General features: G+C 39.9%; 1 protein-coding gene across 2 annotated transcripts in view; it reads left to right on the top strand.

The window, feature by feature from the left end:
* Window positions 1-10,292: 10,292 nt before the first annotated feature.
* The window catches only part of SMAD9 (SMAD family member 9), a 33,161-nt gene continuing 18,086 nt past the window's right edge, over window positions 10,293-25,367 (top strand). For both annotated transcript variants that reach the window (XM_036745785.1, XM_036745786.1), the window contains exons 1-2: window positions 10,293-10,854; window positions 17,330-17,587. In XM_036745785.1, the coding sequence (XP_036601680.1) occupies window positions 10,443-10,854; window positions 17,330-17,587 (670 nt within the window). In that variant the 5' untranslated portion in view covers window positions 10,293-10,442. The remainder of the gene's footprint in view (window positions 10,855-17,329; window positions 17,588-25,367) is intronic.

Here is a 25,367-nt window from a genome sequence, read left to right as displayed (position 1 = left end):
AGCAGGAAAGAACCAATACAAAGAGGCAAACAATAGAAGCCCATATTCGCTGGTCACATGTTGGCTCAGGAGGGGAGGGCCTGTGCCCTCTCCCCACCCAGTCACTTATGGCATATCTTCCTCCTGTGGACCAGCAGGGTAAGAAGGAGTGCCCATGGGAGCCTTTTCTGCCTCTCAGTTACAGTTTAGCAGTCAACCAGAAATTCTTGGATTCAAGGACGAGGACCCTTTCATTGCACATCATCATGCTTTTTGGGAGTAAGTCTCCCAGTCTCTTCTCCAGAGCTGGCATCAGTCAGAGCATAATTCCCCCTTTAAATATATCAAATGTCTCCTAACTTTTCTTAAAGAAAATATTCATAACATATAGGCTCACTTCTTATGAACAGCTTACAGTGATATGGCATTCTGAGGTTATCAAACTATGTATAATATTATTTCATTTGAGCTTCACAACAACTCTTTGAGGGTAAGGGCTATGATTACATCTATTTTAAAGGGATGGAGTGGGAGTTAAAAGCTTAAGCGCTCAGGACTGCAAAGCTCGGAAATGTTTGAGGAAGGATATAAAGCTAGACTTCTTTACTCTCAAGTGCATTTCTCTGTCTATTATACCACTGTCTCTCTTAAGCCTTTGGACCGTTGTTTCTGGCTTCTGAACCATGTATTTCTTAATGTTTTCCAGCCTACTCCCTTTGCATTGAAGTCGTAAAATTGTTAAATCAATATGTTGCTAATGTGGAGGGTCCTATCAAGTTCTTCATGGAAGTTTTTTTTATTTCCTCATTTTCTCTAACATGGTGGCATATAAACTATGATTTTCTTCATTTTCTTTTTTGTGAATGTTTAACATTCTTCCTGAACTACAAAATTACCTAGTGCCCCCGAAGTGACGTTTTTTATTTCCTTTGGTCACAGTAGAAATCATTATCTTTCCCCCCACCCCCCATGCCTCCCAAACCCTTCCCTCTTTTGAACTTACCTATTAAAGTCAAGGGCACTACCAACCTTTCAGTTGACCTTGCCTGCTCTCTCACAGTCCACACATCCAGTCTGTTGCCATGTTTGGTTATTTCTTCTTTCTCTCACATTCCTTTCCTCATAACCAATCTATTGCCACATCGTGCCATTTATTTTGTCTATATCCTAACTCCTAGTCACCATTATACCACTCTGATCCTTTCTGTCTATGGGGAAGGGAAAAGGGAACACAAATTTATTAAGTGTCTGTTATGTGCCAGGCGCGATGCTAAGTGCTTTACAAAATATTATTATTTCATTTGATCCTCACAACAACCCTGAAAGGTAAGTACTAGCATGATCTATCCTCCATTTAGCTGCTGAAGTGATTTTCTAAAGCACAGGTCTGACCATCTTACTTCCTCTACTCATCGAACTCTAGCAGCTTCCTCTTACTTCTACTATCAAATATAAAATCCTCTGTTTAGCTTTCTAAGCCCTTCACAACCTGGCTCCTTCCTGCCCGTCCAGTCTTTGCATACATTACTTCTCTCCATGTACTCTATGATGCAGCAACCCCTGTCTTCTTGCTATCCCTTGCACATGACATGCTTTCTCCTAACTCTATATCTTTTTACTGGCTGTATCCCATACATAAAATCCTATTCAGTTCTGCCTCCTCGCTTCCCTGGCTTCCCTGGAGACTCAACTCAGTTGACACCTCCTGAATCATCATGTCCCACCTGACTGAACTCTGACCCTCCAGAATCTCATCATCCAGCAAGATCCTGTCAGCTCAGAAACTCATCACCTCTTCTGTACCCTCTGCTCCTGGGGCCCCTCCCTCCCTCTGACTAGAGAGGGTGGAGGGTGGACAATGGAGAGCTCCTTCTGGATCTTCCATTTAAGGAGAGCAATCAGGGCATCTGTCTCATGATTTCCCATTGGTCTGCACTCCTCTGGACTTTTGAAAACCCTCTCTCCATCCTTTTCCCTCTTCTTACTCTTTCCCGACCCCTCCTTTTCAGCTTCCTTTGTTGTCTTCTCCCATTAGATTGTGAACTTCTTTCTTTTTAAACCCAACATATAGCACAGTGTATGGCATAGTAAGCACTAGTAATGCTTATAGACTGACTGACTGACCTTCTCCAAGAAGCAGCCTTTCCTAGTCTCCCTACTGCTAGTGTCTTCCCCCTGAGATTACCTCCTCTTTGCAATTCATATATCTTTTTTGTACCCACTTGTTTACATGTTGTCTTCCCCATTAGAATGTCAGCTAACACAGGGACTGTTCTTCCCTTCCTTTGTAACCCTATTGCTTAGCATAGTGCCTTAAATATAGTATGTTTAATAAATGCTTATGGAGTGGCCTTGTCTCCTCTCTAATTTGCCTCTTCATAGAGAACCGGTGAGCCATCTTTCCCATTTAGCTGCAACTTCCTTTTGTCTTAGGGTTTTTTGACAGACAAAGCTCTCACATTTTTAGTACCAATAGTCAAGGTAATGTTTATAAATGTCCTAAAGACTATGATTCATAACACCCTTTGTCCCCAGTTCTACCATTCTATCCTCATCATTACAGACATGAGGACCATTTTGTATTTTATTTATTTCCTGGGTTGCCATGGGCTAAAGAATTTACCAGCTAATGGCCAGCATACTGGGGGTGAGCATTCCTGTATTTATCAAGAGTGGTCCTCGGGGTAAAAAAAGTCTCTTGCTGTATCTTCCTCAAAGCCTTTCTAGCATATTAACATTTGTCAGAAGCTACACTCCATTTTGAGAAACTAGGGTCCCCTCCATACCATGTCGAAAAAGCAGAGTAGGACTGTATGGAGGTTGATTACAAACACAGAAAATTTTTCTAAAAAGCATATTCATATCTGTAGGTATATGTAATGGGGGAAAAGTTATACATATGTATAAAAAAGTGTACATAAAGGGGGAAAAGTTCAGCCCAAATTTCACCTTCTGCTTGAGGATTTTCCTGATCTTCTTTAGTTACTAATGCCTCCCTTTCAAACACTTGCCTTGCATTTATTTTGTACATACTTATTTTATATACATTTTTATTAGTACATGGTGATTTCCATTAACTATAGAATGGTCCTCCAGGGTAGGGACTGTTGTTCCATTTTTTTCCTTCTAGTCCCAGAACTTAATATAGTGCCTTGCACATAATAGGCACTTAACAAATATTTGCTGATTTATTGATTGAATAGGAGGTTAGTAATGTTGGGTTTTTTTTTTTAACTTACTTTCAAGAAGGTTAACAGAGGTGACAGACATTGTCTTTGTGACTATCTATAGCCCATCAGTTAGGTATTGAGTATGTACACACACACACACACACACACACACACACACACACACACACAATAACTAGAATTTTAGATTTTGGCTGAATAGAAGTGAATTCTTATTCTTTTTCCTAATGAAATCTGTTGTCCTTGTAAAATACCTTTTTGTAGCAACAGTTTGGCTAGTAGCTGCTAGTGGGGTATAAGACCCAACAAGACTAGCAGCAAGAGCTGCTAGCACAGGTTCTTTTGATCTGCTTTACTAAGGAAATCAACCTTAAGGGGTTAACAATCTCACTTTAATTAAACATACAAATATCATTTACTTAGTTCAGGAGGAAAAGCCAGCAACCTGAATGAACTTCAGAGCAAATACAAACAAATTATAAACAGAGACAATATAAACAATTCACAGTTACCAAAGAACCAGTGTGTCTGGGTTAGCAAATCCGGGGGGCAGTTACAGTGACTTGCCCAGAGTCTCAGCACTCCTTCCTTGAGTCAGCCCCAAAACTTAAACACCAAGCACTTATATACCAGTCTCAGGGCCCAAGAGCACTTGATTATCTCGGTGCTGAGAAGCACTCAAACAAAGAATAGTGAAAAATCCCATTTTGTTGGCCATTACATTTGAAAGGCAAGACTCATCAAAGGTACTTAATTACCTCACCATTCCAAAGGAAAAGTCAACAAAAAGTCCTGCCCTGATTACCAATACATTGTCTTAGGGCTGAGAAACATTCCAGGACAAAAAGATCCCGTTTTACCTGCCCCATTCAAACAAAGGCCAGAATCATTAAAGGTACTTAAGAGAAGAACAGCAAAAAGTCCCACCTTATTAACTGGTACACTTTTGTACTCTAGTAGCCTTTAATCTGTGCTGCAGAGGAGATTTGTAATGACCAGGAAGGAACAAGGTGAAATTCACTTTGATCTTCTGTGAGGACAGATTTGAAATGGAATGAGGTAAAAAGCAGTTGAGCTTCTGGAGAGTTATTGACATCTAGGTGGCCGGGTGGATACAGCACTGGATCTGGAGTCCAGAAGGCCTGAGTTCAGATTCCACCTCAGACATTTACCAGTGGTATTACCATGGCCCAGTCACTTAAGCTGTGTCTGCCTTAGTTTCTTCAACTGTAAAATGAGGATTATGACAGTACTTACCTCTCAGGGTTGTTGTGAGGATCAGATGAGATCATACTATTTTATAAAGCACTTAGCCCAGTACCTGGCACGTAGTAGACACAATAAATTTGTGTTCCTTTTCCCCCTCCCCATAGACAGAAAGGAATAGGGTGGTATAGTAGTGACTAGGAGTCAGGATATAGGCCCCATAGCATGGGCACAGAATGTGTAGAGAAGGTCATCTGGTTCCTTTTCTAGCAGTCTGGTAATATACCAGATAAAGTACTCCAGAGAAAGATTTTTACAACCCATATAATCAATAAATTAGGATTTATTGACCATGTGCTATCAGACTTGGGATAAGGAATGTATCTACTTTAGATAAGATATAGAGATTATTATAGATATAGACAACAATCCCCAGGTCCTCCTCAAGCACATTTGAAAGTTGTGCTCCCTGATGGCCTGCCTGTGCTATTTAGCAGAAGTTTTGAACCTTTTAAGAATAATAACAGTAATAATAGTAACTCATATATGTACAGGCAGCTAGGTGGCACAGTGGTTAGAGTGCCAGGTCTAAGTCAAGAAGACTCATCTTTGTGAGTTCAAATCTGGCCTCAGAAACGTATTAGCTGTGTGACCCTGGGCCAGTCACTTAACCCTCTTTGCCTCAGTTCATCTATAAAATGAGCTAGAGAAGGAAGTGGCAAACCATCCCAGTATCTTGGCCAAGAAAACCCCAAATGGGGTCACAAAGAGTTGTACACAACTGAATAACAACAACAAAACTATACAGAGCTTACTATGTGCCAGGCACTGTGCTAAGCACTTTACAATTCTAATCTCATTTGATCCTTATAACAACTATGGAAGGAAGGTACTTTTATTATTCCCGTTTTATAGACAAGGAGACTGAGGCAAACTGAGGTTTAGTGACTTGCCCTACGTCACACAGCTAGTAAGTGTCTGAGGCCGGATTTGAATTCAGGTCTTCCTGACCTTCTTGAGTGTATAGTAGGTAGGACTGGAGAGACAAGAAAAGAGAAAACAAGAAATTAGAGCATACTGTAGAGTGACAACATTGTTTTAAGTGATAGGTGGCTATGCTTGGGGTGAGGAAAGAATAGGTTCCTTTGACACATTAATCTTTAAACATTTATTAAATGCCTGTACTAAGTGCTAGGTATACAAAAAGAGGCAAAGGACAGTCTTTGCCCTCAGGGAGCTTGTAATCTAATGAAGGAAACAATATGCAAACAGATATATACAAAACAAACTGTATACAAGATAAATAGAAAATAATTAACATAGGAAAGGCATTGGAATTAAGAAGGGTTGGAGAAGGCTTCCTGTAGAACGTAGGATTTTTGTTGGGATTTAAAGGAAGCCAGGGATGTCAGTATTCAGAGTGGAAAAGGGAGATCAGGTATGGGAAACAACCAAGGATAATGTCTAGAGTTGAGAGGTGGAGTGTCTTATTTGTGGAAGAGCCAGGAGGCCAGGGTCAGTGGATCAAAGAGCATGAGTTGGGAGTAAGGTATAAGAAGACTAGAAAGTTAGGGAGAGGCTGGGTTATGAAGGGGTCTGAATGATAAATGGAACATTTTATATTTTCTCCTGAAGGCAAGAGGAAGTCACTGGAATTTGTTAAGTAGTCAGGTGACCGTAACAACAATGTTGCTAGCAGCTGCTGCTGAGATGTAAGACCCAACAAGACCAGCAAGAGCTGCCAGCACAGGTTCTTTGATCTGCTTTTCTAAAGAAAGCAACTTTGAGCGGTTAACAATCTCAGTTTAATCAAGCATTCATAGATCTTTCACTTAGTTCAGGGAGAAAAGCCAGCATTTTCAACTTCAGAGCAAATACAAACAGAAAAATAAAAACAGAGCAAATAATACAATTCAGCAGACAGGATTTGTCTGATCAAGACATCACATACATAGTTACCAAAAAGAGAAGCACCAACATCTGGGTTTTTTCAAAGTGAGTGGAGTGTGGGAGTGGGGTAGGGCTCTTAACAATGGCTACCCAGAGTTTCCACACCAACACTCTTCCAATTAGTGAGCCCCAAAGAAAAAGGCTAACCTCTGAGTTTATATAACCTTCTTAGGGCCTAAAGGCTTTATACCTAATCAGCAAAAGGATGTGGGCCGGGGGCTTAGTACCTAGCAAGGCTTAATCAAAGGCACTTGATTACTTCTAAAAGAGAAAACAGTAAAAAAAAAAAAAAAGTCCCACCTTAGTTACCAATACAGTGACATGATTGGACATGTGTTTTAGGAAAATCCTTTAGGAAGATGATGTCATGTACAGTAATAGGGAAGGTAAGAAGTGGGGGGAATTTAGGAGAAAAGACAATGTTTTAGACATATTGAGTTTAAGGTGTTTGTTGTGGTTCATTTATGTCTGACTCTTTATGACCCCATTTGGGGTTTTCTTAGCAAAGATATTGGAGTGGTTTGTCATTTCCTTCTTCAGCTCATTTTACAGATAAGGAAACTGAACCATACAGGGTTAAGTGACTGGCCCAGAATCACACATCTAGTAAGTTTCTGAGGGCAAATTTGAACTCAACAAATATAAGTCTTCCTGACTTTGGGCTTGGCACTCTATCCACTGTGCTCTAGCTTCCCCTTAAGGTATCTTTTGAACATCCAATTTGAGGTATTTGAAAGGCAATTGGATATGGGAGATCGGAGGTCAGCAGAAAAACTGGGGCAGTATAGGTACATTTGAGAATCATCAGTACAGACATGGTAATAAAATCCATTAAAGCTGATGAGATCACAAAGTGAAGTAGTATAGGGGGAGAAGGGAAAAGAGCCCAGGAAAGAACCTCTAGGGGCACCTACAGTTAGAGAGCCTGATCTGGAAGAAGAGCCAGCAAAGGAAACAGAGGAGTGGTTAGACAGGTAGGAGGAGAACCAGGAGAGAGTGGTGTCCCAAAAACCTAGAGAGAAGTGAGTATCAAGGAGGAGAGGGTGATCAACAATATCCAAGGCTGCAGAGAGATCAAGGAAAATGAGGACTGAGAAAAGGCCATTGGTTTGGCAGATCCTTGGTAACTTTGGAAGAAGCGATTTCAGTGGAATGACAGGAAACATACTACTTGTACCACCCTTGGCAAGCTATTTAATCCCTCAGTGCCCCCGGCAATTTTTAAGACTGTCTCTAAAGACTGTCAGTTACAGAACAATTGCTGATCTGCATTGGTAGAGAGTTTATCCCTCAGCTCCCCCCAAAACCAGCAACAAAAAGCATACACAGCATGATTATAAGGTGTGTATATATAATTATATGGCTATATTTAGGTACGTATAATATGTTATAAGAGCTCAGAGAAAGAAGAGATTATGTTAAGCTGGAATATTTAGGGAAGGCATGCTGGAAGATGTGAGATTTGAAATAGGCTGTTGTTGTCAGTCAACAAGCGCTTGCGATGTGCCAGGCATTGTGTCTTATAAGTGCCAGGGATATTAAGAAAGGCAAAGATACAGCCCCTGCCTTCAAGGAACTCATTTTCAAATGGCGGAGACAAAATGCAAATAGTTATGCACAAAGTATGGACAATGTAAATGGGAAGTAATATGAGAAAACGGCACCAACAGTGGTGATGGGAGGGACCCGCAGGAAAGACCTCTTGTAGAAGTGTAACAACAGTGTTGCTAGCTGCTGCTGTAGAGGTGGAAGACCAACAACAGCTGCTAGCACAGGTTCTTTGATCTGCTTCTCTAAGGAAAGCAACATTAAGGGGTTAACAATCTTAGTTTAATTTTATATATATATATATATATCATTCACTTAGTTCAGGGGGAAAAGCCAGCACCCTGAACTTCAGAGAGTATACAAACAGAAATTACAAGCATACATTATGTAAACAGAGCAAATAACACAAACCAGGCTATCCATAGCAATACATACAGAGAGAGAGAGAGAGAGAGAGAGAGAGAGAAGCAACAACATCTGGGTTTTCAAAGGGGGAGGGGCCTCCAACAGCTACCCAGAGTCTCATCTGGTCAAATCACAGGACACTCTTCCGGTGAGTGTGCCCCCAAAACGAAACACCAACCTCGGATCTTAGATCTTACATACCTGTCTCAGGGCCTTGGGGTACTGCCCTAAATTTATCCTGCCTCTGTCCTTTTGGCTCATAGTTCTTTTCGTGCTGCTTCCCTCATCAGACTGTGAGCTTCTTGAGAACAGGGACTCTTTTTTTGCCTTTCTTTGTATCCCCAGTGCTTAGCACAAGGACTGGCACACAGTGCTTAATGAATGCTTATTGCCTTACTTATTGTTGCTCAGACTCTGTTTACATGGGAAAATTGAGAAAATTTTCTTCCTTGGGACAAAAAGCAGTCTCTTCTTAGCAGGTTCCTCCCACTTAAATTCTTGTTGACACTCACCTTTTCCAAGAATCCCGCCCTTTGTGGTTAAAACCACTCAGTTGTTCACTTTTTCCTCCAGCATCCCCTCAACCCTTAAGAAGTGAAATCTTTTAAACTTTTCATCTGAACTTGATCCTGAAGCCCAAAGGCTGAAGTAAAGTGATGGAACACCTAACTTTGAGCAACTTTACACTACTGCTCCCTCCTCTGCCCTGCCTTGCCACTGTCCTGATCCACCAAATTCAAGCAGTATTTAAGTCCTGGGGATGTGTGAAGGGCTGTGTTAGGTCCTGGCTTTCCCTTTTGGTACTATGTTCATTTGTTCTTATTCACATACTGCTTTTTGATCATTCTCAGGCCTTTTCCATGTGTTTGCACTCTGAACTGTGAGTTCTTTAGAGCTAGAAACTGTATTAAATTTCTTTGGGATCTCGGAAGTCCAGTAGAGGGCTGCACGCATAATGAACCTGTAGTAATATTGACTAATTAACTGACTGACTGACTCACTGATAAGGGGCTCCCAGGAGAGCAAAAAAGATAATTACATTTAAAGAATTTAAAACCTTGGCCTATAATAAATAAAAGATAATGAGATTGCCTGGCATGCCATGTACATTCCCAATTATTATATGTTCTCCTTTCCTTTAATTCCAGTTGGAGAGGAGATTTATGCATGCAAGGCAACAAGCATTTGTTATTATAATATTAATTATAGCTAACATCTATATGGCACTTATTAGGCACCTAGCAGTTAACACCTCAGTGTTCTGAGCACTTTACAATTATTATCTCATTTAATCCTCACAACAACCCTGGAAGGTAAGTGATTTTGATATCCCCATTTTACAGATGAGAAAACTGAGACAGGGTAAGTGATTTGCCCAGGATCATACAATTTGTGTCTGAGGCTGGATTTGAACTCAGATCATCCTGATCCCAGGCCTATTGTTTTATTCTCTTGCCACCTCGCTGCCTATATTATTTTTTATTGAACACTATGTGCTAGGCCCTGTGCCGAGCACTCGTGACACAAGTACAAGCAAAAGCCTGTACAAGCCTTCCCTCGAGGAGCTTACATTCTAATGGAGAAAGTCAACACATAAAAAAGGAGTGGAAAAGCAGATGGAAGGGACAGGGAGAAGGAACCTTGTAGGGGAACATGATGCTGATGTTTAGAAAATCTGAAGCACGTCGGGGAGGGGGCTGATGAATGTTCCAGGGGGAAGAAGCTCTGGCAAGGTCCAGAGTGACACATGAGCACAAGCATTCCAATCATGGTATTGGGAATGTAAATTCTAAAGTGAGCTCTCCTGGACACTCAAAATAAAGAGTTTTTGCTAGTTATACGTGGTCACGATTTAAATTTTTCATCTTTGGCAGTGAATTATCCTGAAATCCATGATAAGGAAAAATGGATCTTATGCATGAATAATAAGGGTCCCTGAACTGACCCTTCTCATTGTGATCTCTTGTTTTTCAGGCCTGACCAGCACTTTCAGTAAGACAGCATCCTTCCCAACTGGAATCTGTCGAAGCTGCTCCCAGAAACAAGGAAGTAGCCGTACGTGTGGACAACCCTTGAGATTACTCGAATGACACTTTCTTTGACCTTTAGTCAGAGAAGGGAAATCTTTTATTTCTGCCTGAACCTCCCATCCTCTGTCTGCCTCTTATGCACTCCAGCACCCCTATCAGCTCTCTGTTCTCCTTCACTAGCCCAGCAGTAAAAAGGCTGCTTGGCTGGAAGCAGGGAGATGAAGAAGAAAAGTGGGCAGAGAAGGCTGTTGACTCTCTAGTGAAGAAACTGAAGAAGAAGAAAGGAGCGATGGAAGAGCTGGAGAGAGCTTTGAGCTGCCCGGGTCAGCCCAGTAAATGTGTTACCATACCCCGATCCCTGGATGGAAGGCTGCAGGTGTCACACCGCAAGGGTCTGCCTCATGTGATTTACTGTAGGGTGTGGCGCTGGCCAGATCTACAGTCTCACCATGAATTAAAACCACTCGAGTGCTGTGAATTCCCATTTGGCTCAAAGCAGAAAGAAGTGTGCATTAACCCATATCACTATCGCCGAGTGGAAACCCCAGGTAATAAATCCCTACATCATTAGAAGAGTTAGGCATAGGCCAAATGCAAATTGGGTGAGTAAATATGTCAGGTGAGCAAAGATCCAGGCTACCCCCTGATTGAAGGAGAATGAAAGGGAAAAGTTCTCCTATTTGGGTCAGTATGTAGGTATTCACCAAAAGAATTATAAGAGGTAGCCTTGGGAAACTACTAGGGATAGGGTGGCTCAGTGGATAGAGTGCTGGACCTCTGTCAGGAGGATCTGAGTTCACTTCCAGCCTCAGACACTTACTAGCTGTGTGACCTTGGGCAAGTCACTTAACCTCTGTTTACCTCAGTTTTCTCATCTGTAAAATGGGGATAATGGCACCTGCCTCTCATTGTTGTGAGGATCAAATGAGATAATAATTATAAAGTGCTTAGCACAGTGCCTGGCACATGGGAAGCACTATATAAGTGTTAGTTATTATTATGATTATTATTATCATTATTATTTTTCAACCTCAGATACTTACTAGTTGCGTGATCATAGGCAAGTTACTTAACTGCCACCTGCCTCAGTTTCCTCATCTGGAAAATAAGCTAGAGAAGGAAATGGCAAACCACTCCAATATCTTTGCCAAGAAACCCCTAAAAGTGTTTGGACAACAATTTGTAATATGATTAAAAAAAAAAAAAAACAAGAACAAAACCCTGTTAGAAAGCTCCTCACTTTTATATTAAAAGTCAAAACATGACTTCCACTTGTAAAATGGTTTGGTAGTACTTCTCTTTCACCATTTATCCATTCAACCAATATTTATTAAGAGGCACACATTTTGTTTTAGCACTATTCTAGGTGCTAAAGATACAAAGATTAAAAAAATGACAGCCACTGGTTTTGAGGAGCTTACAGTGTGTGTGTGTGTGTGTGTGTGTGTGTGTGTGTGTGTGTGCGCTGGAGCAGAGAATATGCCATGTACACAGTGAGGAATAATATAAGGTATGAACAAAAGTGAAATGAAAATAAAACAATATGATAATTTGAGGAGAGGTGTTTTATTTTTTCTTTAGCTTGAGAGATCATGGAAGGCTTACTGGACATACTGATACCTGAGAAGAGTTTCGAAGGAAGACGAGGATTCTGAAAGGGATAGATGAGTAGGATATACATTCCAGGCATGGGGAGTGGCCTGCATAGATGCATAAAGCCAGGAAATGACACGTCAAGTTAAGGGAATTTCTTTCAGGAGTCCAGTTTGGCTGGAACGCGGAGCATTTGAAAAGAAATAATGTGAACTCTGGCTAGAAAGGTAGTCTGGAGTCTGACGGTGGAAGGCTTTAAATTCTAGGCTAAGGAACATTGTATTTTATCTTCTGTGCAATAGATGCTGAAGTTTTTGGGCAAAGGAGTGACATCGTCTAGGAAGATTATTTTGGTCATTGTAAGGGGAGAGATTGGAATCAGACACCAGTGAGAGGATTATTCTTATAGTCCAGGCTAAAGGTGATGAAGGCCTGAACAAGGATGGAGGAGAGATGTGGAGGTAGAATCAACAGGATTTGCTTACTGATTGTATATGATAGGTGAAGGAGAGGGAAGAGTAAAAAATGCCTCTGAGGTTCTGAGTCTGGGTGACTAGGAAGGTTTCCTTCCATATTCTTCCTTGTCCCTTGACGTCAGCACCATCGGGGTCCATCCTAATCTTTTATTTTTGTTACTGTGTATACTGTGCAGTTAGGAGAGACAATTCAATGCCAGTTCTCCTTCCCTTTTTACCTGTCTGCGTTATTCTGGGAAACCAAAGCCCTGGTACACTAGTGCACAGAAAGAGCCTGCTTCAGAGACAATTAAACAGCTAAATATTCATTGGAGTTTTTTTCTCCTCTCCCTCATCTCTTCTTAAGAGAAAAGCTGAGATTTAATTGATGACACCGTAACAAACCCACTGGAACCTTGTTCTAACACTAATCTGTGTGAGGCAGGTCCGTCTTGCATCCCATCCAAAGGGTTTAGTACCTAAACAATTCATTATATATTTCTCTTTAAGGTAGCCAAATGACATGGACCCTAAAGACCTTGCCATCATCAGATTCTAGGGTAGTTGTAAAATTTAGATTTTAGATTTAGAACTAAAAAAGCCATTAGAGGTTATTTTATTTGACTCCCTCATTTTACACATGAAGAAACTGAGGCCTGTGAAGATTAGCAACTTGTCCAAGGAACATAGTTAATGTGAGATGGAGGTAGTATTTGAACTCAAGTCCTCTGACACCAGATCCCGTGCTCTTTCCATCCATCTGGTTCTATAGATCAATTCTCATTGTAAAGGAGAAACCTAAACAGTAGAGCAAAACCTAATAGTAGAGGAGTATTTGTAATCCAGGCTTTCCTAAAGACTTAGCCTAATGTCGCTTTCTGTGTGGGGACGGAACCTACTGTTTTGACACAAAAATTCATGGAGCAAGATAGTGTTCACCCCATCATATTAGAGGAAGTCATTTTAAGTCATTAGAGGAGGTCATTTAACAAAGACCTTTAAAAACCTCTATTTTATTTGCATTTTCTCTCATTTTTTTCCTAAGCAGAAAAGCAGTTTCTCTCTCTCTACCTATTTTAGAGCATGTATCCTCTGCCTGTAAATAGTTCAAGAACAAGGAAAAATCAAGATTCTATGGAAAGTTTCTAGGTTTTGTGAAATTTGTTTTCCCAAGGTTCAAACTTTCCACTTTGGCAATGCCATGCTCATTCCCTAATTCCCTTCTAAAGCTAATTATCCTTGGCACTTTTGAAGCATCGCTTTGTACCTCCAGGCAGCTAGTTAGTGGTGCAGTGGTTAGAGTGCTGTGCCTGGAGGCAGGGAGACCTAAGTTTGTATTCGGCCTCAGACACTTGCTAGCTATGTTGCTTAACTCACAGCTTTGCTTCAGGCTGCCTCAGTGTCCTCAGCTGTAAAATGGAGATAATAGCAACATCCACCTGCCTATTTCTGAGAGTCGTTGTGTGGATAAAATGAGACAGCACTCATAAAATGCTTCTCAGATCTTAAAGTGCTCTATGTAAATGCTAGCTGTTATTATCAAAGAACTGCTTAGATTAAATCCCTGGAAGATCACCTACACTGAAGGGCAAACAATATCATGATTCTGTCTCAAGGGACTGGAACAATGACCATCTTTTCTCTTTTTCGTAGATATTCTCCTTTCCCTCACATATAATGCCTGTTTGAAAAAGATGTGATGGTTCTAATATAATCTTAGGTTACATTGAATTGAGATGTATAGTTCAGAATCAGATGATTTGGGTGCCTTGTTCAGACCATATCTGTGTCCATTTCTGGGGACCAGAGTTTGGGAAGGACATTGACAAACTGGGGAGTAGCCAGGAGAGTGAAACCATACCATACAGTGATCTTCTGAAAGAACTGGGGGTATTTAGTTTATAGAAAACAAGGGAAGATGAGGGACGTAATTGCTTGTTGAAATATATGGGAATGAGGGATTTGATTTGTTCTTCTTATAACAGTTAGAGCTGTCCAAAATATAGTAGGGTATCTTGGGAAGTAATAATCACTGACATTTTAATAGAACTTTTTAATAGTTTTTGTAGAACTTTAAAGTTTCTAATACATAACTGCATACATATCCAATTTTGTCTTTAAATGACATATCTCATTTGGGGATCATAGCAGCCCTGTGAAGTAGGTACTACAATATTGTTACCTTCATGTGATAAATGAGGAAACTGAGGCTCAGAAAGGTTTATTTTTCACTCTGCTTCCAGTGCTATATGATTTCCCCCTCACTGGAAGTATTCAAATTGAAAATAGATGGTTGCTTGTTAGGGATGTTGTAGACATATTCTTATTTGGGTTGGAGTTAAACTAGGTAATCATCAAAGTCCCTTCCATCTAGATTATTCAGTCAGTCATTCAGTCAATAAATATTTATTAAGTACTTACTAGGTACCATAAATGCTGAGAATACAAAGAAAGGCAAATGACTCTTCCTGTTCTCTCAGAGAGCTCATAGTCTCGTAAGAGAGACAACATGCGAATGACTGTATACAAAAATGCTGTATACAGGATAAATTGGAAATAATCAATAGAGGGAAGGCACTAAAATTAAGGAGGGTTGGGAAAGTATTCTTGTAGAGGGGTAAAAAGCTGGGACTTCAGGGAAGCTCAGGAAGCCATGAGGCAAATATGAGGATGGAAAATCTTTAAATATGGGGGAATAGCCCGTTGAAGTGCCCAGAATTGGGAGATGGAGTTCTTATTCGAGGGAAAGGGTTGAGATGAGTGTCACTAGGTTGCAGAGTATGTGGACAGAGGTGGCGGTAGAAGGGGGAGAATTGTAAAGTATAATAAGACTGGAGAGGTGGCGGGAGTCAGGTTACAAAGGCAGGCCAAACAGGGGATTTTATATTTGATCCTGGAGGTGATAGGGAGCCCTGTAGTTTATTGAATAGAGGGATGACATGGTTGGAGATGGACTTCAGGAAGATCAGTTCGATAGCTTAGAGAAAGATGGACTGGAGTTTGAGGAGACTTATGCTAGGGAGAACAGCTAGCAGGCTATTGCGTATTTTCATTTAGAAGTACTTATCATTTTATCATTGAAAGTATTTTATAACATCATTTTAAATTATTTTGATATTTGCTACATAATCACTACTCCAGAGTTGAATTAAGGGTAGGAAGCAAATGGAATTTAAAGATTGGGGAATTTGTTTTCTTGGTGACAGAATTTAAAATATGCTCCGTGTATACATAGAATAAGTGAGCCTGTCAGATTAAAGAGTAATGATAATAAATAAGGATTCTCACATTAAGGTTTACAAAGTGCTTTTTATTACAAAAATCTTGTCAAGTTGATGACCCAAACATTATTCTCATTTTACAGAGAAAGAAATTGAAATTCAGAGAGGTCCAAATGAAAGTAAGCTTTGGAGCTGGGCTTCACCAGCTCTCCTGGATCAAGGACCAGGCTCCTTCCCCCTGTATCGCCCTCCTGGGTGATTCTGCTTTAAGCAGAAGCAGGCCCATTAAGGGAGTTCTTGGTTGCTCTCAGTGTTTATTGTTGACAGGAGAAATAAAGGAACAAAGACCAGCAACTTCTAATGCCATAAGCTGAGTTGTTTACATTTAGTCTGTACTCCTCACATTCCCTGCATAGAATTATGAGGGCAGCAAAAAGCAGATGCAGCCCATGATAATAATCACACTAGTAAGAAATACATTAGGCTAGAGAAAAAAAATGTCCTTTTCTTCTCCGTTGTAGCTTATAGGGTTGCAAATCTACACATCCTCACAGAAATTAAAAACTTTGCTCAGAGAAGTGTGTGAAGAAGGATGTTTATTAATGCCAAGTAACTTTGACTATGCCACATGTAAACTTGGGTTACACAAGCTTTATCATCTCCTCTCAGTGAAGAAAGTGAATAGATTGTGCATTAAGAATTGTCCTTAGAAAGGAACCCATATCTCACTGAATGGAGAGGGAGGTTTCTCCCAGACACGTTTTACATGAAAAAAGTCATCTTCTCAATTGATCCTTATCCCTGTAGATAGATGGAATAAATAAAAAGATATATTATATCTTATACCTATCATTTCTATAAGAGAAGAATGAGTGTTTGCTTCTATAACCTAGTGAGAAGTTTTGTATTAAATAACTGAAGTGTAATAAGAGAAGGGGGCAGCTAAATGGTACAGTGGGTGGAGTTTGGGGCCTGGAGCCAGGAAGACTTATTTTCCTGAGTTCAAATCTGGTCTCAGACACTGAGTAGATGTGTGACCCTGGGGAAGTCACTTAACCCTGTTTGCCTCAGTTTCCTCATCTGTAAAATGAGCTGCAAAAGGGAATGGCAAACCACTGCAGTATCTTTGCCAAGAAAACTCCAAAAGGGGTAATGAAGAATCAGACATAACTGAAAAATGACTGAACAACAAGAAAAGAGCCCACTTTCTTTTTTCTCTCTGTTAGGACCTATTTTTAAAAGCTATCATTTGCCTATTTGATTTCATTTTTTACCCAGTTAAAGAAACATAAAATATCATGGTAAAGGACAAATACTAGACTGTATGTCATTATTTCTGATTGGTTGTTCTGTGTAGAAAATCCTTGGAGCTAGTGTGAGCTCTGAGTATCAGGAGAACATTTGGCTTTGGGATTTGAATCTCTACAATTTAACTTCCTGCAGGAAGAGTCATAACTAAGAGATTCATACTCTTTTTTTAAGTATGATACCCTAGGGGAAGACAAGGCCAATAGGCAGCTAATCTATCTTTGAAAGCAATTCTTTATTTTTTTAAAAAAAGTTTGCCTTTACATCTTTGCACTCAGGGATGAAGGAAAAGTCTCATTTTAGCATCAGTAATAACTCTGAAGTTCAGAAAGCTAGTAGTGGTCCATGAGATTCTTTTGGTCTATGACGGTAAAAAAGAAGGAAGGGGAAAAAAATATCATTCTTTAATGTTCAGTTCTAACCATGATGTCTCTTTGTTGTTTCAGTGCTTCCTCCTGTGCTCGTACCAAGACACAGTGAGTTTAACCCCCAGCTCAGCCTTCTGGCCAAATTTCGAAATGCTTCCCTGCACAGTGAGCCCCTGATGCCACACAATGCTACCTATCCTGAGTCTTTTCAGCAGCCCGCAGGCTCTACCTACTCATCGTCACCCAGCCACATGTTCTTGCCATCTCCCAGCACTGTAAGCTACCCTCATTCCCCAGGAAGTTCATCTGGGCCAGGGAGTCCATATCAACTCACAGGTGAGAAGTAAAAACCATAGTATACTGATGATGAAGAAATGTCCCAAGATAATTGCTGGGAAGAGGGAATTAAAAGCTGTTAGATTATAGGATTATGTACTTATAAGGGCTCATAAGTCATATGATCATATATTTAGAGATAGAAGGGAACTTAGAAGTTCTTTTGCCTAACACCAGAAAGGTCAAGTAATTTGCTGAAGGTCACACAGGGAATTTGAGGTAGTCAGGAGTCAAACCTAGTTTGATTCTAAATATATTTAATGAGAATTCTACTAATATATGACAACATCCCTAGGGATTTTGGTATTTCATAGCCCAGTGATTTTAAAATAAGAGCATATGGCAAGAGGTAAATAGTCCCTTCATGAAATCAGGAGCAAAATGGTAAACATGGAATCTAGATTATGAATGATCTTAACATTTTTCCATGCTTTTTTAAACCATTCCAAGGTTTCTTCCTGTCTATATAAATTACTTGAATTAGTTTGGGATTATAAGACTCAGAGATATAGCTTAGGTCATCATATATAGCCAAGAGTATAGTTTCTGTTGATGTAAGATCAGGAAATGAGTTAATGATATTTGGGAAGATAAGACATCTTTCATGTGCACCAGTGTGCAAAAAGCAGGAGTGTAGCATAACTGAAGTGATATTTTAATTATACGAATGGAAGAAATTATCCATGCTAAAGCAGATGCAAGACAAGGCAAGGCAAAAAGCATTTATTAAGCACTTACTGTGTGTGAGACACATAGTAAGCTCTGGGAGTACAAAGTCAAATAAAAGATAGTTCCTGCCCTCATGTCACTTATATTCTAGGGAGGAGACAACACATAAAAGAGAGTTGGAAAGCAGAAGCTGGGGAGGAGGCACCTATGTGGGGCCATGGCAGTGGAGTTGGAAGAGTCAGAAGTGCAGCCAGGAGGGGAATGAAATAGCTCATTGAAGTATAGTACCCTTGTATTCTGTCTTGATCAGCCCCCATCCGGAGCTCAGTTCTAGACCTCTCATTGACAAGGAAGAATGATAACACATTGGAGCTTGTCCAGAGGAGAGCAGCCAGGATGCTAAAGAGACTGACAACCACATCATATAAAGATTGTTGAAGGAACTTTGAATTTTTAATATAATTAATATTCTTTTCCTCTTCTGTAGGAGATGTCTTAGTAGAGGAGCATAGTGTTCTTTAGCCATGAAGGGCTATCATGTAGGAAAAAACATGATTTTTTTTTTTAACAATTTAGAGATGCAATATGACATAGTAGAAAGAGTACTGGATTTGGATCAGGAAGGACCTAGGTTCAAAGCCCAGCTTATTAGCTATGTGAAATATCACCTTACTAGCTGGGTGCCTTTAGACAAGTCACTTAACCTCTCTGTGCCTCAGTTTCTTCATCTATACAATGGGGATAATAATACATTTGCATCTCACTAGTATGTGAAATCTTCTATATGTGTTTTCTCTCCATTTTTAGAAGGTGAGCTCCTTGGGAGCAGGGGCCATCTTTCTTTTCTCTTTGTATCCCCAGTGTTAGTACAATGCTTTGCAGAGTAAGCACTTAATACATACTTTTTCATTCATTTATACCTTACAGAGTTGTTGTGAGATTCAAATAAAGCCATGTGCTTAAAACATTTTTAAGCCCTTAACGTTCTTTTCTTTCTTTTTTAGAAGTGTCTGGCCAATTTGGATGTTTTCATTAATACTTTATTTTCCCCCAATTATATGTAAAAACAATTTTTGACATTTATTTTTCAAAATTTTGAGTTCCAAATTCTGTCCCTCCCTCCTTTACCTCCCCTCTCATTGAGGAGGCAAGTAATTTGATATAGGTTATATATATGCAGTCATGCAAAACATTTTTCCATATTAGTAATGTTGTGAAAGAAAATAGAGACTAAAAAAAACCAAGAAAAATAAAGTAAAAAAAAAGTATGCTTCGATCTGCATTCAGACTTCGGTTCTTTCTCTGGAGATGGATAGCATTTTTCATCATGAGTCCTTCAGAATTGTCTTGGACATTGTATTGCTGAGAATAGCTGAGTCATTAACAGTTCATCATAATACAGTACTGCTGTTGCTATGTACAATATTCTCCTGGTTCAGCTCATTTCACTTTTCATCAGTTTATGTAAGTCTTCCCAGGTTTTTCTGGGAGCATCCTGCTCATCATTTCTTATGGCACAACACTATTCCAGTACAATCATATACCACAACTTGTTCAGTCATTCCCCAACTGATGGCCAAACTCTCCATTTCCAGTTTTTGCCACCACAGAAAGAGCTGCTATAAATATTTTTGTACATATATGTTCTTGTCCTTTTACTTTTTCATTCATTCATTCATTCATGGTATTGCTGGGTCAAAGGGTATGCATGGTTTTATAGTCATTTGGGCATAGTTCCAATTTTCTCTTCAGAATGCTTGAATCAGTTCTCAACTATATCAGCAGTACATTAGTGCCCCAGTTTTCCCATATTCCCCTTCAACATTTGTCATTTTGCTTTTCTGTTATGTAAGGCAATCTGAGAGGTGTGAGGTGGTGCCTCAGAGTTGTTTTATTTTGCATTTCTCCAATCAATAGTGATTTAGAGCATTTTTTTTAATTGAAAAAAAATTTCCTCTTGGATCAAGCCCAATCTCTTCTTTTTGTATATATTTTTTGTATATATTTTATTTAATATTTTAGTTTTCAACATTGATTTCCATGAGATTTTGAGTTACAAATTTTCTCCCCATTTCTACCCTCCCCCCCACCCCAAGATGGCATATATTCTGATTGTCTCGTTCCCCAGTCAGCCCTCCCCCCTTTCACCCCATTCCCCCCACCACCCCCTTTCCCCTTACTTTCTTGTAGGGCAGGATAGATTTCTATGCCCCATTCCCTATATATTTTGTTTCCCAGATGCATGCAAAAAAAATTTTTTTTAAAAATTTTTTAAATATCTGCTTTTAAAACTTTGCATTCAAACTCTCTCCCCTCTTCCCTTCCCACTCACCCTCCCTGGGAAGGCAAGCAATTCAACATAGATCACACATGTGGTCTATGCAAAACACTTCCACAATGCTCATGTTGTAAAAAGCTAACTATATTTCCTTCCATCCTATCCTGTCCCCCTTTATTCAATTTCCTCCCTTGACCCTGTCCCTTTTCAAATGTGTTTGTTTTTGATTACTTCCTCCCCCTATCTGCCCTCCCTTCTATCATTCCTCCCTTTTTTATCCCCTTCCCCTTACTTTCCTGTAGGGTAAGATACCCAGTTGAGTGTATATGTTATTCCCTCCTCAAGTTGATTCCAATGAGAGTAAGATTCACTCATTACCCCTCACCTGCACCCTCTTCCCTTCCAACAGAACTGTTTTTTCTTGCCACTTTTATGTGAGATAATTTACCCCATTCTAGCTCTCCCTTTCTCCCTCTCTCCATATATTCCTCTCTCACCCCTTAAATTTATTTCATTTTTTTTTTTAGATATCATCCTTTCATATTCAACTCACCCTGTGCCTTTGTCTATATATATGTATATTTCCTTCAACTACCCTAATGCTGAGAAGGGTCTCATGAATTACACATATCATCTTTCCATGTGGCAATGTAAACAAAACAGTTCAACTTTAGTTAGTCCCTTATGATTTCCCTTTCCTGTTTCCCTTTTCATGCTTATCTTGATTCTTGTATTTGAAAGTCAAATTTTCTGTTCAGGTGTGGTCTTTTCTTTTTCAAGAATGCTTGAAAGTCCTCTATTTTATGGAAAATCCAGATTTTGTCCTGGAGTATTATACTCAGCTTTGCAGGGCAGGTGATTCTTGGTTTTAATCTTAGCTCCTTTGACCTCTGGAATATCATATTCCAAGCCCTTCTATCCCTTAATCTAGAAGCTGCTAGATCTTGTGTTATTCTGATTGTTCTGTATTCCACAATACTTGAAATGTTTCTTTCTGACTGCTTGCAGTATTTTCTCCTTGACCTGGGCACTCTGGAATTTGGCGACAATATTCCTAGGAGTTTTCTTTTGGGGATCTTTTTCAAGAGGTGATCTGTGAATTCTTTCAATTTCTATTTTACCCTCTGGCTCTAGAATATCAAGGCAGTTTTCCTTGGTAATTTCTTGAAAGATGATATCTGGGCCCTTTTTTTGATCATGGCTTTCAGGTAGTCCAATAATTTTTAAATTATCTCTCCTGGATCTGTTTTCCAGGTCAGTGGTTTTTCCAATGAGATATTTCACATTGTCTTCCATTTTTTCATTCCTTTGGTTCTGTTTTATAATATCTTGATTTCTCATCAAGTCACTAGCTTCCACTTGCTCCAATCTAATTTTTAAGGTGGTATTTTCTTCAGTGGTCTTTTGGACCTCCTTTTCCATTTGGCTAATTCTGCCTTTCAAGGCATTCTTCTCATTGGCTTTTTGGAGCTCTTTTGACATTTGGGTTAGTCTATTCTTTAAGGTGTTACTTTCTTCAGTATTTTTTTGGGTCTCCTTTAGCAAGTCATTGACTTGTTTTTCATGGTTTTCTTGCATCACTCTCATTTCCCTTCCTGATTTTTCCTCTACTTCTCTAACTTCCTTTTCCAAATCCTTTTTGAGCTCTTCCATGGCCTGAGCCCAATTCATATCTTTCTTGGAGGCTTTTGATGTAGGCTCTTTGACTTTGTTGACTTCTTCTGGCTGTATGTTTGATCTTCTTTGTCACCAAAAAAGGAATCTAGAGTTTGAGTCTGAGTTCATTTTCACTGCCTGTTCATGTTCCCAGCCAACTACTTGACCCTTGAGCTTTTTGTCAGGATATGACTGCTTGTAGAGTAGAGAGTACTTTGTCCTAAGCTTTAGGGTCCAAGTAGTGCTGTTTTCAGAGCTACTTCTACTCCACTGTTACCCCAGGCTCTGTCACTGCAGTGCTCCTCCTCCCCCAAGAACCGCCAACCAGGACTGCAATTCAGATCCAAGCAGGGCACAGCAAGAGAATCTGCTTTTATGCCCACAAAGCGCTCCTTGCATGCCTGCTCTGGTCTGTTGCTAGATTCCTCCCACCATGTGAGCCAGGGACTAGGGAAGTTGCTGACGCTGGGCTCTGGAGGCAGCCTCAGGAGCTTCCTACTGCTGCTACCACCACTGCTGCACAGCCTCCTCTACCCCCAGAGCTGGTGGCCGGACTGCTCTGAACTCGATCCTGCATTTTCCCCCTAACCTACTGTTTGGCATTTGTGGGTTGAGAAGTCTGGTAACTGCCACGGCTCACTGTTTCATGGCCCCAAGGCCTGTTCTGGCTGGCTGACTCCAAGTCTGGTCTGTCCCGTTGCCGCCCATGCTGGGCTGCCCTCTGCTCTTAGCTACATGCGATAGACCCTTCACAGCGACCATCCAGGCTCTCCTGGGTTGGAAATCTGTTTCCCTCTGCTATTTCATGGGTTCCGCATTTCTAAAATTGTTCAGAGCCATTTTTTATAGGTGTTTGGAGGGATTTGGTGGGGAGTTTAAGCAAGTCCTTGCTTTCCTGCCACCATCTTGGATCTACCCCCGATTAAGAGCATTTTTAAAATGACTAATGATAGCTTTGATTTCTTCTTCTGAAAACTGCCTATTCATATCCTTTAATCATTTAGCAATTGGGGAATGGCTCTTATTTTTATAAATTTGACTCAGTTCTCTGTGGATTTGAGAAATGAAGCCTTTATCAGAGAAACTTGCTGTAAATTTTGTTTCAGTTATTATTAATGTATATTTCCTTCCATCCTATTTTCCCGGTTTAACCTACTCTCTTTCCTTTCACCCTGTCCATCCTCAGAAGTGTATTGCTTCTGATTTCTGCCTCCACCAATCTACTTTCCCTTCTATTACACTCTCCCCTTCTCTTATACCCTTTCCTTTCTGCTTTCCTGTAGGGTAAGATAGATTTCTGTACTCAACTTGAGTGTATATATGAATGTATGTGTATGTGAACCAGTTCCAATGAGAGTGAGGTTAAAGCACTCCTCCCTCCATCTCCATCTTCCTCTCTACTGCAAAAGCTTTCATGCCTCTTTTACGTGAGATAATTTATCCCATTATGCCTCTCCCTTCCCTCTTCTGTGAGGTCATTGTTCTTTCTTGCCCCTTAATATTATTTTTTTTAGATATCATCCCAACATATTCAACTAACATTTGGACCCTCTGTCCTTCTAACTGCCCTAATATAATGATAAAGTTCTTAGGAGTTACAAGTATCATCTCCCTATGTAAACAGTTTAACTTTATCGAATCCTTTATGATTTCTCTTCCCTGTTTATTCTTTTTTTGCCTCTCTTTTTTTTTTTTTTTTTTTATAAAATGAGAAGGCTGGACTTGACCTCAGAGGGCCCTTCTAGCTGAGGAAGGCCGGCTTTGGAAGCAAACCCTTTGGGGATAGAGAGGGGTGATTCTGTGTGTTCTTCCTTTCTCTCTTTCCTCCTTCCTTCCCTTTTCCCCTCCTTCTCTCCTTTCCTTTCTTCCTTTCTTTCTTCCTTCCTTTCTTTTTTGCTCATTTGCATATTTCCTGTAATGTGTGCTTTTTATTTTTTAATTTTTTTTATTTATTTAGTTTTCAGCATTGATTTTCACAAGAGTTTGAATTACAAATTTTCTCCACATTTATACCCTCCTCCCCACTCCAAGATGGCGTATATTCTGGTTGCGCTGTTCCCCAGTCAGCCTTCCCTTCTGTCACCCCACTCTCCTCCCATCCCCTTTTCCCTTCCTTTCTTGTAGGGCAAGATAGATTTCTACGCCCCATTGCCTGTGTATCTTATTTTCTAGTTGCATGCAAAAACTTTTTTTTTTGTTTTTGAACATCTGTTTTTAAAACTTTGAGTTCCAAATTCTCTCCCCCTTCCCTTCCCGCCCACTCTCCCTAATAAGTCAAGCAATTCAACATAGGCCACATGTGTATCATTATGTATAACCCTTCCACAATACTCAAGTTGTGAAAGACTAACTATATTTTGCTCCTTCCTAACTTATCCCCCTTTATTGAATTTTCTCCCTTGACCCTGTCCCTTTTCGAAAGGGTTTGTTTTTGATTACCTCCTCCCCCTATCTGCCCTCCCTTCTATCATCCCCCCTTTTTTATCTTCTTCCTCCTTCTTTCTTGTGGGGTAAGATACCCCCAGTTGAGTGTGTATGGTATTCCCTCCTCAGGTCAAATCCTATGAGAGCAAGATTCACTCATTCCCCCTCACCTGATCCCTCTTCCCTTCCTACATAACTGCTTTTTCTTACCACTTTTATGCGAGATAATTTACCCCATTCTATCTCTCCCTTTCTCCCTCTCTCAGTATATTCCTCTCTCATCCCTTAATTTGATTTTATTTCTTTTAGATATCTTCCCTTCATCTTCAACTCACCCTGTGCCCCTCTCTCTCTCTCTCTCTCTCTCTCTCTCTGTATATATATATATATATATATATATATATATATATATATATATGTATATACACACATACATATATACATACATACACACTCACATATACATATACATATACATATATATATATATATATATATATATATATATATATATATATATATACACACACACACATATTCCCTTCAGCTACCCTAATACTGAGGTCTCATGAATCATGCACATCATCTTTCCGTGTAGGAATGTAAACAAAACAGTTCAACTTTAGTAAGTCCCTTGCAATTTCTTTTTCTTGTTCTTTTTCTTGATTACCTTTTCATGCTTCTCTTGATTCTTGTGTTTGAAAGTCAAATTTTCTATTCAGCTCTGGTCTTTTCACTGAGAAAGCTTGAAAG

Source organism: Trichosurus vulpecula, chromosome 2 (genome assembly GCF_011100635.1).
Source record: "Trichosurus vulpecula isolate mTriVul1 chromosome 2, mTriVul1.pri, whole genome shotgun sequence".
Lineage (NCBI taxonomy): Eukaryota > Metazoa > Chordata > Mammalia > Diprotodontia > Phalangeridae > Trichosurus > Trichosurus vulpecula.
This window is presented reverse-complemented; position numbering and strand designations above follow the sequence as displayed.